Source organism: Falco naumanni, chromosome 7, assembly GCF_017639655.2.
Source record: "Falco naumanni isolate bFalNau1 chromosome 7, bFalNau1.pat, whole genome shotgun sequence".
NCBI classification, from domain to species: Eukaryota; Metazoa; Chordata; class Aves; order Falconiformes; family Falconidae; genus Falco; species Falco naumanni.
The window spans coordinates 54,980,208-54,997,035 of record NC_054060.1 but is presented as its reverse complement, the minus strand read 5'-3'; the positions used below and the strand labels follow the sequence as shown (position 1 = coordinate 54,997,035).

At 36.4% G+C, this 16,828-nt stretch overlaps 1 protein-coding gene across 1 annotated transcript in view; it reads right to left on the bottom strand.

Moving 5' to 3' along the window:
• Positions 1–16,828, bottom strand: part of LOC121091414 (formin-like) — a 147,895-nt gene that overhangs the window by 121,885 nt on the left and 9,182 nt on the right. The window contains exon 3 of the mRNA XM_040601174.1: positions 343–404. Coding sequence (XP_040457108.1) covers positions 343–404 — 62 coding nt within the window. The remainder of the gene's footprint in view (positions 1–342; positions 405–16,828) is intronic.

Here is a 16,828-nt window from a genome sequence, read left to right as displayed (position 1 = left end):
AGAAGTATATTTCACTGAGAAAGAGTGAGTAGTTAAAAGCCAGTGCCTTAATATAATAAGCAAATTTAAAAGTACTGCACTGCTGAGTTAAAGGGAAGAATTTAAAAGTACAACAATAAGCAAAACTACAAAGAGGAAACATGCAAAACTGCTTTTTGCCATCATATATGACTACATGTATATGGGTTTTAACTAGATTAATTTTAACTGAGTTGGCAGTGAATGGAAAACTACTTTTAGGAAAAAAAATTCTTAACATTTGATGGAAAGTATATGCTTGCACTTCTTTAATCTGTAAAACGCACTAGAGTCAGGGAAAGAAAGAACATTACAAAAGTATACCTTTAATGTTTCAATTTCTTCTTTATGTTCCCTCTTTAAATGCAAAATGGCAGCTTGGTACTCTGTAAAAATAAAAAAAGTACATTCCATTAGAGTCAGAAAACAACGTGCCATCTTCAGCATAGTATATTTCATACAATACCAATGGGTCCAGGATACAGATGTAGGCTCTCAAATAACACCTTTTACATTGCAACGGAAAAGAAAATCTGAACACACTAATTAGCATTATTTTCTAAGACCACATGATCAGGTTTTCTGTGATGTTTCTGAGAGCAGAGGATAAAGCAAAGAGGTCTTCCATGCTGAGAGGGGAAAATAGAAGGAAGATACATCAGACCGAAATAACAAAAGGAAACCAGCTTTGCAGATAAATGTAGAGCTGACAGGATGTTATGACATGCACACACACACACCTGAATTCTAAAAAAAACATGCATTAAATGCAACGATTTAAACTGAACTGTAAACATACAATCACTATACATAGGCAAATTGGATAAAAGAGCAATCACAAGTATAAATGAAGACCTGGAGAAGTACCCACCAGGATGAAATAGAAAGAATTCATTCTTTGTCTTAATTCTATCAGATAAAGATTAATTACAGGGTTTAAATACCTTCACAGGGTACTATATAGTTCTGCTGTTTAGCAGGAACACAACAAAATCCAAAGGTATAACAAAATTGAAAGCATGAGACTTAAAGCCAGAGAAATTTAAAATAGCAATGAAAAAATGAGGAGGTTGGGCATCGATTACGCAGGTTTAGTGATGGCTGTAATGTCAAGGTATAGATTTACCAAATAGACCTCTAAATCCTGGGTCTCATACTATGGTTTCTCTCAATCCACACCATGGCTACATTTGGCCAGATGAAGAAAGAGAAGACCTTTCATTACAGCTGTGTAATGATTTAAGAGAATCCTGTCTTCTGTAAGACATTGGCCCAGAAGCTACAGCCCTCCTCAACAAGCAACGGGAATTCATTCCTAGACCATCAAAGCCCCACTTCTATCTGCTTCCAAACCAAAAGTCATCCAAAAGCACTTAGTTCCTTGGTTTGGCTTCTGCTTCCTTGACTAAAAGAAGGAATCAAATCCTAATTTAAACAAGGACTGAAAATAGTCCAAAGACTTCAAATTTTACTATCAATGTTCTCTAACACTAAGGGATTTCTATGGTCCCTGAAACAGTATAATCAATAAAACAGCACCAGAACGCCAAAGCATGAACAAAAGCACCAGATCAGTAAAATATTCCAGTCCTTAGGTGCTTTTTTCTTTTTTTTTTTAATTCTTTTTTTCTTTTTTTCTCTTGAGAGCACGTGGAAGAAAGAGGAAAGGAAAAATAACCTGGTCATCACCCTGAAACGTCTGTATGACATGGAAGCTTTTAATGCAATGTTATTTTCTTCAAAGGCAGGTGAAGCTATACGCAAGCAGCTGAACGGATATACAAAATCCAAACGAAAAGGGATTGATATTTTACAAGCCACAAATAAAAAACTCCGGTGATTCCAACCAGTAACAGTATCTACCTAAACTCTTCCTTCCTGTCTAATGGGCCTCTACTTAGACCATTCCAGTACAGGAAAATTGCCTGACTGCTCTGCTGGAATCACAACCAGTTTGTTCTATGGACTTTTAAATTTTCTGCTGTTAATTCCTTTGACTGGTTGATATTCCCCCTGGACACAGGCTCTGCTTACTCATTCACCTAAACAGGACTTAACAAAACAGCTGCCTCAGGTCCCCAGAAAAAATTGTGACCCTTCTGGCACCTCAGCTGGTTAAGCACTGGCTGTTTGCAGGGCATGAACTTTATGAACATCCTGACTTGAAGTTTAGCTACTTAAGGTCACACAACAACTGAAGCAAACAACAGGCTTTGAAAATGCTGCTAACAATCAGTTCTTAGTTTGGCTAAAAGAAGGATACAGATCTACCTTAACAAAAGATTTACTTTCTACGTGGGATTACTCAATGCTTAACATTCTTTGGGGTTTGGGTAAGACAGTCATAGTTCACATATGCTGACATAGTTCACATATGCACTGGTACCAAAGCCAAATTTTTCACTTTGTCTACCCATTCCCAACCTTCTGTTGCAAAATTTGTGCAGAGAATAATGAAAGAACACCCATGGATGAAACCTAACACAACATAATAAGTTAAAATTTTTTTTCAAGACACCATCTTTTTAAGTTATTTAAGTTGGCACATTTTTCATTAGTTCTCCTAGCTGAAAGCTCCAAAGTTTTAGAGATTCTTTGTTTAATCTTTGTTCTAAAGCAGAGGTAAAATAGAGAATAACAATTTTATGGTTTACTTATTCCTTAAGAATATGCTTAGAAAGTACTAGGTTTTAAGAACTAATAAACCTAATTATTTACTTTAAACACTGCTACTGCATAAAAGCAAGTTTATTATAAATTGATATATTGTCTACTATACAATAAACTGACGTTCTACAGCATAAGCTTCTTCCTACCATTATATTTCTTTTTTAACTAGAAGAAACTTATCTATTGGATAGAAGCTGATACTGGCAAAGTACCTTTTAAATTCTTAAGCAAAACAAAACAAAAAAAATCACATCACAATTACAGTTTTGTATAATATAAAGTAACTCGTGTTCATTCCTTTCATGTTTTTTGTGAAATCACAATAATTTAGTATAATTCTACATGGATAGTTAACATCCCAAGAAAATACCCTGCACACAGATACAGCAATCTGAATCATTAAAACAGTGAAGAATTTGACTAGAAAGAATAATCACATCCATGTAATTCCAAAAATCAGTTTCTGAACACATTGGCAACAGAATAATAAAGTTTAATTATGCAGTGATGTTGGGATGCTGCTTAGAATGGTAAAATCACAACAGCAAAGTAAACAATAATGACATGTTAATGGAAGGAACTGGTATTGCAAACAAAATATAGGTCAGGCTTTATAAACTACTGAGTTCTTAAATTCCATTTAACTTAAAAATAGATTCACCTAGACTACAGAAACAAACCAGAAATACTATAAACCCTAAACTATCAATGAGTGATTTGTCTAGGTTACAAATTAACTATGCTAGAATTCAAGAAACCTGATACAGCTCTGCGTGTAGCCATCCTGATTCTCACATAATCACTGTAACTCACCCAGCCTTATTAATTAAGGCACACAAACATACGTGTATAGTCCTCAGAACCAGCTAAGATATAAGGTTGCAATTGAACTGTATGACCTCCAACTTCTTAGGGCTGCAATACCTTAAGGACCTTTGAGACCCACTCGGAAACAAAGCTCCTAATCACAGAACCACAGAACAGCTGAGGTTGGGAGGGACCTCTGGAGGTCATCTGGTCCAACCCCAGCCACAGCTGGTTACTTAGGGCCATGTCCAGGCAGCTTTTGGATGCTTCCTCAGATCTCCATCCTCCTCATCCTCTCTGGGCAACCTGTGCCAGTGCTCAGTCACCCTGGCAGTGAGAAAGTGTTTCCTGACACTTAGCTGGACCCTTCTGCATTTCAATGTGTGCTCACACTGGTCCTGTCACTGGCCACCACTGAAAAGTGCCTGGCTCCCTCTTTGTTACACCCTAATTTATATATGTAACCTGATCTTGTGTCACAAGGTGACTGTATTCCATGCCAGCACATCCTCTAGTTTATGTGATATCACGGGGGCTGTATTTTTGGCAGTTTTAAGTCTTTCATTACACTGGATAGCAGAAAGCTGACTGTGTGAACATCCTGTTGTACTTGCCTGGTCTCCAAACAGCCTGGGAAGACGATGGCTGAAGAGCATGAATAAGTTAGCTAAACCTAATGCAGATACTACTCTGAAGGGCTTTTGAAACAAACAAAAAAATCAGATACAAATTAGATAGCAAATGCTCCTATCCTGAAAAATGACCGCAAGCAAATTAGGATTTCATTACTGAGAAAATTAAAAATGTTAGTCCTTTACACAAGGCAAAGAAGCAAAAAAAGTAAACAGTCTCACTGCATAGATTCAGCTCCAGCCAGCTCTAATTCTTAATTTGCATTTACTACTACTAATTTACTACTTTTCCCTTTGTTTTGAGAGGACTCCCTCCCAAGAAAAATTTCAGAAATGATGGAATTTGTTGCCCATTCGGGCATACTCTTTACTTAGGCAACTTGATGCTTTCTTCAGTCAATAATTATAATCCACTGCAGCTAAAGCTTTCATAAAACTCGATGTTTTTTCTAAGACACTGAGATAAAGCAGATATACATTATAAAGTCTTAAATAAATACAAATATTTGTTACATCTGCTGGCAGTCAGCAATGTATTTTAAAATACTAGTTTAATGAAATACGTTTAATTGAAATACTTTTTTTAAAGTAACACGAAAGTTGGCAAAGTAAATGGGAAGCTGGATAGAGGCCTTGATAAAACCTAAAGAGATAAAGTGACATGACAGTGCAAGTTTTCCCTTTCTATGGTGTTGTTGGAAAAATAAATCAGTAACTGTAAAAAAAAAAATCCTTACTGTGAAACTTAAATTTCCATTTACTCCCATGTTTTGCCATACTTGGTAGATAAGAGTGGTATCTAACGCAGTCTTGCTAATCATATGGGTTTATCAGCTAGAGCAAAACTCTACTTGGACCTCATTATCATGACAAAATGAACCTTCCCTTCACCACCACTATCACTTTTCTGCACTTTCATCCTCTAGGACTTGCCATACATATTTTGTATCCAACGTGCAACTTATGCCAACATTAAACTGCAAGGATCCTCTCTTCACATAGAAACAGCACAAAGAGATGCCTGTCATCTACATCAAATCACTTTTACACGTTTTGAGTTCTAGCCAGATCTTTTGAGGGGAACAGTTTTTACCCAATGAAGGTACCTGAGGGCAATTAATTCGATCACATTTTACAGTGAAGCTGCACTAATCCATAATAGGGGGAAAAACAGCTACGTAAGTAAAGGAAAATATCTAGTTTTGGAAGATAAGCTCATTGTAGACCATTAAAGCAACAGAATGATGGAAAAATGCTTGGAAAGAGTAGCTGGAAAGCTAGCTGGTGGAAAAGGGAATGGGGGTGCTAGCTGACAGCCAGCTGAACATGAGCCAGCAGTGTGCCCAGGTGGTCTTTTTGACTTCCTGGCTTTTATTGAAAACAGTGTGGCCAGCAGGACAAGACCAGTGATTGTCCTCCTGTACTGGGTGCTGGTGAGGCTGCACCTTGAATCCTGGGTATAGTTTTGGACCCCTCACTTCAGGAGACATTGAGGTGTTGGACACTGTCCAGCAAAGGGCAGTGAGGCTGGTAAAGGGTCTGGAGAAGTCATCTTATGAGGAGCAGCTGAGGGAACTGGGGTTGTTTAGCCTGAAGAAAAGGAGGCTGAGGGGAGACCTTATCACTCTACAGCTACCTGAAATGAGGTGGTAGTGAGGTGGGGGTCGGTCTCTTTTCCCAGGTAACAAGCAATGAGAAGAAATGGCCTCAAATTGCACCAGGGAAGGTTTAGTGTAGATATTAGGAAAAATTTCTTCACCAAAAGTGTTGCCAAGCATTGGAACAGGCTGCCCAGGGAAGTGGTTGAGTCAATGTGTTTAAGAGATGTGTAGATGTGGTACTTAGTGATGGACTTGTCAGTAATAGGTTAACAGTTGGACTCGATGACCCTAAAGGTCTTTTCCAACTAAACAATTCCATCATTTCATGATTCTAAAAATTTTTGAAAACTGAAAAGATTCAGTTTCCAGAAGATACTCTGAATTACAGTTAATTAAGGAAAAACATCTTATTTTGGGATTACTCATGTCATATATTCCCATTTTACAAAGGTTTGGGGGCACAAGTCAAAGGCTATTTTTTTTTTAGTATTTCTATAGGCCCCTGAAGAGGTAAACTGAGAACTGCCACAACACAGAAAATAAAAATCATTCAGTTTCATAGTAAACAAAATTGTATCTGTATTGAGACAAGCAAAAAGTCTATTTTGCCTAGTATCCTGTCTGAGTGGCTAAAAAACAAGTGATGTAAAAAACTTAAAAACTGGCAAAAAGGTAGTAGTACTTTTCCAGTACACTCTTCCAGCAACCTGATTTGCAATTCAGGAACTTTCTAAACAAGAGTTGTTTGCATATTTAATAATTTGCAAATGGATTTCTCTTCAATGAATGTGCATTGCTGATTTTAAAGCTCCTGCAAGCAGAAAAGAATTAATTGCACATGAGGTAAAGACCCTTTTGTTTATTTTGAATCTGCACCTGTTGATTCGATGCCTGCAGTCCCTGTGCTGGAAGCAACAGTGCACAACTGTTCACCATTTAGCCATTTGCTGTTTCTTATGATTTTAGAGATCTCCATCATATGTTCCCTGGACTGATTTTTCTTCAGTTGAAAGAATATTACACTACATAGGCTTTCCTCATAAGGAACATGCTCCATACCGTTGATCAGAGTTGCCATCTTTCCCTGAACCTTTTACAGTTGTACTGCACTCTCTCTGAGCTGACAAAACTACAGTTTCCCATGAAAATCAAAATGTGGACATCCATATAGTGGCATTATGATGATCTAGAAAATTTTATCTTCTATTTCTTTCCTAATTCCTAAAACTTCAGCTGCTTTTTGATCACTAATGAGCACTGAACTGACATTTCCAAAGACCTACTTTAACATCAAGGTCTCATTTTCAAAGAGTAATGATCAGATCAGAGTTAATTATTCTCTGTATGGATTTAGGAATTTTTTTCCTCAAGCATGCCTCTTAATAGTTCTGTATTTTGGATTTCATTTGCCATTTTACTGCATAGTCCCTCAATCTTAGATATTTATATTTTTTGCTTTTTTTTCATCTTTTTTTCCCCTAATTCTCATGAAAAAAAATTGCATACTGATGAGAGAATGCTAAATTTGCATTCAGGTCTTACCTTCACTATTCTTACAAACTTCATATCAGCTGCAAGCTTCCCCTTCTCATGTCTCACTTTTCCAGTTCATTAATGAATATGTGCAGAGTGGCAGAGCGTTTGCACCTGCAGCAAGCTTGTTGACAACACAAAACTGGGAGGAGTGGCTCATAAGCTGGAGTGTTGCTGCCCTCCAGAAGGACCTCAACAGGATGGAGAAATGGGCTGACAGGAACTTCATGTTCAACAAGGGGAAGTGCAAAGTCCTGCACCTGAGGAGGAACAACCCCAGGCACAAGTACGTGCTGGGGGCCAACCGGCTGGAGAGCAGCTTTTCAGGAAAGGACCTGGGGGACACCTAGCTGAATATGAGCCAGCAATTTGTCCTTGCAGCAAAGGTGGCCAGCAGCATCCTGGGTTGTTAGGAGTCTTGCCAGCAGCTTGAAGGAGGTGATCCTTCCCCTCTACCCAGCACTGGTAAGGTAACACCTGGAGTGCTGTGTTCAGTGCTGGGCTCTCCAGTACAAGAAAGACAAGGACCTTTTAAAATCTATCTGCATATATGCATTCCAATATTCCCTGTGCACTGTAAAACTGTGCTCTTGTAAAATCATAATTTTCCTATTTTGTATTGTTTGTTTGAAACATTATTCTCTACTGTAGATAAATATAATTATGATCAAAAAAATGGGAATAACTTCCATAAGTTAATGTATTATACGTTCCAGTGACACAAAAATAGATCTCTGATTTCTTGAAAATCTGGAGATTGAGAAAATGTAAAATTAGCAACTTCCACTGGGTGGCAGTTTTGTACTCCATTAATAACCTTTTCAGGTTTTTTCTGATGTCAGACTATAAATTCACCAATTTATGGATATAGATATACTGTTCTTTTATTCTGGGTGTGAACTTGTTATATCATTAGTTTTTCATCTAGATTTTTATTTTAATACAGGAGGGTTTTTTTGTCTTATTTTTTCCCTAATGATTAGCTTGTTAAATCTTATTTGATAGTAACATATACATTTGAAATTTCCTTGTTCAACTGTATATTTTCAGAAGGTGCTTGGGAAAAAACCCACCATGATTTCTGGAGCGATCAACTAGCCTAATGTCATGATCCGGTTCTGCCATTCATAGTCAATATTAGAAAGTATCATAACTTTATTTCCAGTTATACTATATTTGGTTCTGCCTACACACAACTGCAGGAAAAATGAATTATAATTAGTGTTTTATCTGATTTTAAACAAATATTTTAGCAGTGAACACTGCAAGGACAGAACCAGTGCAAATCTGATAACATTCTTCCTCAGCTAATTTCCAGTTTTGGTATCAGTCTGCTTCATGGTTTTAAAGTATGCTGGCAATATGGATCATATAAAGATAACATTGACAAAAAAAGCTATCAGTGTATCAGGAAAAGAAATCTAGATCTAAAAGCAAAGATTTTTCAATAACATTTTCTTTATCATAAGGTACTAAAGTATTTTAAATGCTTCAATTAAAAGCATGGAATAAAAACCTACAACAAAGTAAAGGGTTGCAAAAAGGGTAGGAGATTGTGTTTTAACTGAATACCCACTGCAAGGAGGAAGCAACCCTGTCCTGTAATTGCATCAAACATAGTATATAAACAGATTAGAGAATTATTGTGGAAGCATGATGGAAAAGCTGAAGCAGCAAAGCCAAACAATTAAAAAAGAGTGAATAATTAAGATGGACAAGAGGTCAACAAAGGGCTTTACTCTAAAGACAGCAGAAACTGAACTTGTTATAGAATCACAGACATTAATTGTGTGAAAACAACAGAGTATCACGTACTGTGAAACAGTAGAAAAATGCCTACAAGCATTTATACATCACATCTGCCAGAGCAAAGAGTCTAAAATACATTAAAGGATGTTAGGGGTGTAAAGGTGTGACAGCAGAAGATTTTATTTGTGTTCTTTTGAGCAGCAGTTCAAAAAAGGAAGTACCTGGAACCCAAGAAGTTGACAGATTCAAAAAGTTACAGATGGGGGAAAAAAGGTAAGGCAATAAAGGCTGCTTATCCTGATGTAAGTTATACAAAACCTATATACTTTTTAATAGTTTTTGCATTTTATAACCACAGATTTTAAACTTAACACAGAATAATCTGAAATGAAGACATTCAATATATTAGACTGATTTTTACAGCACTGTGTTTTCTAAAATTTGTCCCTCAAAGCTAATCTTGCAAATAAAATGTGCAACACAGACTGCTCAAATCAACCATTAAGATTCAGAAAACCCAAGTATCTAAAATAGGAGCATATTCTAGTATTACTAGGCCTTTATCTGAATATGAATGAGTCCATCCATATTTACTGCCCCAACTGTTCAGCTTTAGCATTTATCTGCACCTTCTAGGATCAACATGATCTCCAGGCAATAGACCCATAACTTCTGTGGGACTGACTGGGTCTATGGTTTCTACAGAGAAAGTTGAGCTTTGATATCAAGGTGTTATAGGTACTGAATGGAAGGTTCAGTTTGAGCTGGCTTCTTTAAAACACAGAATTCCCAAATAATTACACCCCTAGTCTTTTTAGTTACAAATTCAGAAGACCTTCAAAATCTGAACTGCTTATCTATATGACCAGTAAATATTGTTTAGTGTGTCCAAGAAGATGTGTAGGCCAGAATTCCTTCACCTCAGAACCCCAGCTTTTAGGGTAGAGATGAGTGGTAGGATTTTCTTTTTCTGTTCCACAAACAATTCTAAGATGTTTTTACACTGTTCGTTACATTGAAAAGGAAGGAAAAAGTAAGAGATTTTTATGGGATCAGTAAACATAGTATGTTGCTCGTTTGCCCAGTCTCCAAGCAAGCAGTAAACCATGAGTGGCCTGTAATTCTTAATACCTAAGTGTTTCTAGGACCTCCACACCACCACCACTCTTGTAAGGTCAGGCCTGCTTTGAGTGAGGGAAATGGGAAATGCTAGCAATGGAATTGTCAGGGAGAGATGAGTGTGTCAGACCAGACTTTTCAGAAGTCCACTTAATGACCATTTATATAGACAACATAACTTCCCTACCCTAAGATCATTTGCAGGAAAGTTCTAACAAATTCCAAAATAAGCTACTTTAATTAATGCAAATATCTGAACACTGTCTTATTTCCTAAGTAGTATTCAGCAGCTGTAACAAGCGTGAATGAACTTCTATTATGAAACTTCAAAGGGAATAGGACAGGCCTCCAAAGTCTTTTGGAGGTATTTCTTCTAATATGGTGTCCACTTGCATCATCATCTAAATGGTGTTTCATGGTAGAATTAAGGACTAACTTGTTCTTCAGTGATATAATACATTAAGAGTTTATCCTGGTCATCAGGGTTGTTTTCAAGTCTTGTAAAATAATCAGGATTGAATACTCAACAACAACTAGTATTCCGAACTCAACTACAAAAAAAGATTTTAATAAAAGTTTAAACTCAGCAGATTGCTATACTGTAATTGCTTGAAAAGCATGAGAACTTTTCAAAAAAATCTTGAAAAGCAGGAAACTGCTTAATGAATAAACAAATAATGATCATCCATACACAGTATAATGAAAGTTTCGTAACTTAAGAAATAAAGAACAGGCTAGAGATACTGAGGCAAAACATTACACTAAAAGGAAGACTCAGAAACAACATCTTCCTCTTCAGAAAGGGTGTTTTAATCACTAGAGAGTTGGTATTTCATAATTTGAGAATGTCTTTAGGAAGCTTTTATTCAAATATTTATTTTAGAAAAAAAGGCAGACCAAAATTTCATAGTACTTTATGTTATGGATTATATAAATTCAATATCAACAGAAGTAGCACCTTTACAAGAAGTACACAGGTTCACCACCTTCATGACACCGGAATGAAACTAGTGTTCACCTAAAATACTACAAAAAAACCCTGCAATCTCAGTTGCCACAGAAGGATCCTCCAAAAGATGTTGTTTTCTCTCATTTCCACATTCATGGAAAAATATAAATACATTGAAACATGCCTTATTCAGTTATGTCAGTTACTTCAACAAGCAACTGCAGAAGTGACATCTCATTGTAGAAAAAAGAACAATACTATCAGAAAATCCTCTTTTAAAATAAAATTAGTTCCAGCTCAGCGTCAGCTAGTTATCACAAAATCAATAATAATTCAATAATTGGAAAGAGCTGCTTAAAAGGAGTTTCCAGGCCACAAGAGTTTGTACAATGTAAGTGCCTTAAACTCCATTTGAAATCAAACAATGGCTAGGGCTGTACGTGTCCTGCTCTTGGTGAGATAGAAAACTTAGCTAGAAAACGCAGAAAGACACAGCAGGGGCTATATCTGAAATAAACTTCTATAAGTCAGGTTAAAATCATTCACTCCCTTTCTCAAAGCACAATTAAAGCTCCTTTTCCTTCAAAAGACATCCCTACTGATTCACTGCTAATGGTGTTATCAGTTAGTATCTAATTAGCCCTCACACAGTTTCAGTAGGATTTTATTGTATTTCTTTGGCAGTGTTAAAAATGCTCTTGTTTTAAATAAAGACCAGGGTGTGTCCAAATACACCAAGGTTAGGGAAAAATAAAAAGCTATCATCCCTTTAAACCTTTCAAACTGACTAGTACTAAATGACTAAACAGGGTAAACTTAGTTCTTGTGCAAAAAGCTTCAGTTCCCATCTTTAATAGGCAATATTTATCCAAATCAGTAAAAGTATGCTGCTACAATATTTCTGATCATTTATTAATTCAATTCACCTTGTCTTTTTGCTTAAAAATTCAGCTGTTACCTCAGTTTTGGGTAAGATACACCTCACGATGGTGGACCATAGCCCACCAACTCAGAAAGCATTTTCACTATACTGAAGTCTTTGCTTCAAAGATTTTTAAAACAAGCACTACCATATTATAACAAGCACAATTATTAGGCGTATTAGATTGTCTCTAAAATGGGTTACATTCACCTGGAGTTTGCTCACAGACAAAAGAAATGGGGGGGGGGGGGGGGGGGGGGGGGGGGGGGAAGAAGAAGAAGAGAAGGAAATACACCAGTTCTCAATTGTGACGTTATTCCAATCAGATTTCAAATCTTTGCAAGATTTCACACTCTACATTGTGGGATGGATCTGAAAGTCAAAGAAATCAACCTAAGTTCCACTCAGTGGGATGGTGCCCACTGAAACCGAAGTATCACGGGCTTGAATTCTGGAAACAGTGCCTCAACTATATTAAAGAACTTTTGTAGTCTTTTTCAAGTTTTTAGTGCTAAATAGTGGTAGGTACTGCAGGCTCTGCCCTTACCATTTTTATTCCATCAGGGAAAGGTAAATACTGCCTTTACAGTAGTAGAAGAGACCAAAGACTAGACACAGACGGACAACATTACAACTGTTCCACCCACCTGGTGGTCCCTCCTTGCAAAGCTTTAGGTGAGCTAGAGACAAAAGCATAAGTAAGATTGTATTTAAGCGTCACACAGGGAATTTATGTTTTTACACGCATTAAATACACATCCTAGCAGGGAGTCTGCCAGACACCCTGCTTTTTATTCATTACTGCAAACATATACCTCAATCGGTGTTTTCAACTTCCATTTATGTAATTTTGTCTTGCAAAAAATTATCAAGTGTTTATGAATTGCTTAATTTTTAAGTGTTCCTAGATATTAGCGCTGTCCATCGAATCAAATCAAAATCAAATAGTAAGCATTTAAATTTCTACCATGTAAAAAAATCCCATGGACATTCCTTAGTTAACCATAGGTCACATATAATAACACTTACATGAAAACAAACTTGCAAATATCTCTATAAAGCTCTTGGCTCAATACATACACAGAATTGTGTACCACACACTGTAGAATGATTAAATTGCTTATTTTATTCATGCCTTAAGACTTTAAATTCAAGATAACAGTGGTGCTCACTCATACTGTCTTTTCGCGTGGCTTGGTAAGGCAAGGAAAGTAATGCAGGTGAGAAAGCTTAGCCTTCTCTGACAGATTCATTCCACACAATCCAATTAGAAGTCTGGCATGGGAACACTTTCAAGAATTCCTTTGCTTGCTTTTTAAGTTATTTCTAAAACATGCACTTAAAAAAAATTTAAAATTATAGACTGTGCAATGACAGTGGCCAATGTATGACATATGCCACAAGGTGGTAGAAATAGAACATGTAAGATATTACTATTAGTAAAGTATAAGGCATGCTTCATTGTTTTGCAAAGAAAATACACACTATAGCATGCATGTTTTTCTTCAATGCATAGAAAACCAAACATCAAATAAAATCTGGATGTTTTGGCCAACCTATGTAATTTATGCAAATGCTTAATGTAAGTCCAGTTGTATAATCACACAGAAATTAATCTGAATACAGAGCAGCAATACACAATACATCCTCATGTAAATCTTTGCAAATCTGAGCAAGCTTCACTGTTCAATCACCATTTATTAAAGAAAAGATATAAGCTCTCACTGGTAAACCTGGTGACCCGAAAATTTAACCTACAACTTTGGGAATACTGGGTACGGTAGGTCACAGTGTTTCAAATGGCAACTTTGATTCTCCAAAACTGTTGCAAAAAGCAACTATACATACTCAAATATTATTCAGTATTATGCTAATTGTGTTCAAAACTGTACTGTGCAAAAACTACCTTTTCTTCTTTGATAATAAAACAAATTACCTACTTGAATAATTCTAAATAAAATCTTATATGAAAACCTTTCCCACAGAAATCTCCATAACTTGCATTTCAAACAGATGTGTTACTCCTCAAACTTTGCATAAGCAATTTAGGAATCTTCTCTGCCATGATTTCAAAATTTAAGTAGAAGGTAGAAGCTTTGAAGATAAATGAACTATATAGTCACTTCTGATCAGAACATTCATTTTTTTAAAAAAATCTTACATATTAAACTCAGTATGTGGAAATAATGTTAACACAATTTAAAAGCAATTAAAGAACAAAAGCTGGGAAACTTGAGTGTAATCTCCTTCTCTTGAGATGTACCACACCGTGTAGCATAGAGGAAATAATTAACTTTTAATTGAGCCGTTTCATTAAATTTCAGAATAGTGAAGGTTTCTTAATCTTTCCTCCCTCCCTAGTAACCTTGGTCCCACAATTTTCAGTATTCCCTTTTACTAAATAGTTCCTCCTCCATTACTTCCCCGCGTAGTTTCCCCTCTAACCACCAGGAGTCAGAAGGGAAGGCATTCACCACAGTTCCACCTTTTCTATTATTTGTTTATGTATTTTTATAGAAGCATTGATGCAACCTTCCAGGCTTTTTCCAGGCTACAGTCCTAAAAAGCAGCAAATGTTCAGGCTTTTCTTCCAATAAACATAGTCATGAACAACTTCCAAAATATGTTGTTTGTTCAGTCTTGGAATGGTACTTACAAAGCATAATTTTCACACTTGTATGGGTATTACACCAGATGTAATACTGGGAGAAATACAGACATTTATTTGAAACACTACATGAATGCAACATTTTAAGAGGGAAAATTGCATTTTTTACATGATGACTGGTCAGTTGAAGCCCAAAGCTTAGGTTATTAAAAGCTGACAGACAGACTTCCCCAAACTTTCTGAACACCAATTTGAACAAGTTTTGTACTTACGCATCCTTTCAGAACTAGGAAGTTAAAATTGATTGTACTTAAAGAAATTCTTAGAATTACCCCTTTTTTAGGGATAGGGGATTTGCTAAAACAATACTGAATGTGGTTTTGACACATAATTATAATCCTCCTTCCCTCACCCCATTCCACTTACTCCTATCTGTCCTCCTTTCTTTACTTCCCATGGAACCCGAACTCTTACAGCCCTGTAATTCAATACATATAAGGATGTCAGTTCCCCAGCCTGCAAAATGAAGAGACATCCTTCACTGCAACTTAATTTTTATTATTTAAGACTTTTAAGGGAAGGAAAAATCCCCCAGGCCTAAAGTTTTAGCACCTTAAAGATTCTGGTACAATGAAAATACGGAAGATGTGAGGAAAGGAAACAGATGAACAAGGACATGTGGAAAATAAACAGTCCTAAACAAGCCATCAGTGCAGTATCTAAATACTATCTGAGATAACACCAAAGATATGAGTTAACTTACTACACAAAATTAAATAACATCACAATACTCATTGGATTCCCTGAGAACAACATAACAAGGCCCACAGAAAAGCAGCCTCCTGAAGGAAAAAAGAGCAACCCCTTGATTGTCTGATATAGAAATGAAGAAAATAGTTCTTACTCTTTCCGACTGCAAAGCAGTATAAAGCACTATTCAGAAGCAGTCACCTGAGTACCTTACCTACTTGATTGTTCGTTCGCTGTGAGAGGTTACAGCTACAGTTCATTTACCCGATAGCAGAAATGAATAGTTTTGCTTGTCATTTTCACTCACCCAGGCGGGCAATGTTATATGTACTGCTGCTGGGGACATTAAACATGACTTCTTTCTCAATAAATGTCCTACTTCAGACTTACAAAGTCAATCTATTACAGAATCACATTCACCAACGCAATACGGTAAACAAATAACACCTTTTTAGCAAACATGAGGAAGAGATTTATTACAGAATTTCTTTGATGAGTTACAGACTACCTACTTCATCTAGCACAAATTTAAAATACAAAGGACTTATTCTAAATCTATAACACCTTCGCAATCACTGTATACTATATATAGTAAGCATACGTTGAGAATGCATGTATACTATACATGCAGCCTAAGCACACAATTATTCAAAAGTGGGCGGATATGTGGTTGAGTGTTGGCTTACTACATATCCATACGCACAGGCACACCACCTCCCCCAATATATTCTCAGCAATTCTCAATAGAACTGTTGACAAACTTAAAACTTGGATTATACAAAACTAAGAAATGTACAATCAGTAGGGTTGGGTTTTTTACAGGTAAGAGTACGTGTCTGTGCTGTAGCAGAGGGGGCAAACTTGGCAGAGATGATATCAAATTTAACTAAAAAGAAACACAAAAAGCAGTTCTAAACCTAGGTGCAAATTTTCAGAAAGTGTCAGGGTTTCATTTAGACTATTATCTAAATATCTCATGTTCAAATGCTGGGCCAAACAGAACTTCACATCACATGAACGGTGCGGCTGGAGAACAGGAAAGTGAACTCAATGAAACTCAGAAGCATTCCTGTTGTATAAAGGGCCTTATGTATTTTGAAATAGAACCATGGAAATAAAATACAAAATCATTCTTCTTGTGCTGTACACAATTGCCTTTTCACTGTGTTTCAACTATGTAACAAGAATCATCTCACAAAACCCTGTGACTGTTTTGGGCCTCTGCAACATCACTTTGGTAGGACCCATAGTGGTGCCGATATTTCAAACTAAAAACTACAGTAAAAGAAATAATTCACAGAACTTGCCTTCATTATATTTGGATAATAGATTAACCTTCTCACTAGGAAAAATGTAGTTTAAAAATCAAGTTTCTACTTTGAGTTGACCAAAGCTGTTCTGTATGTGAATTGTTCAGCACAGCGGTATCTATGGCTACACAGATGCATGCATCCAGATATGGCTTTGTAT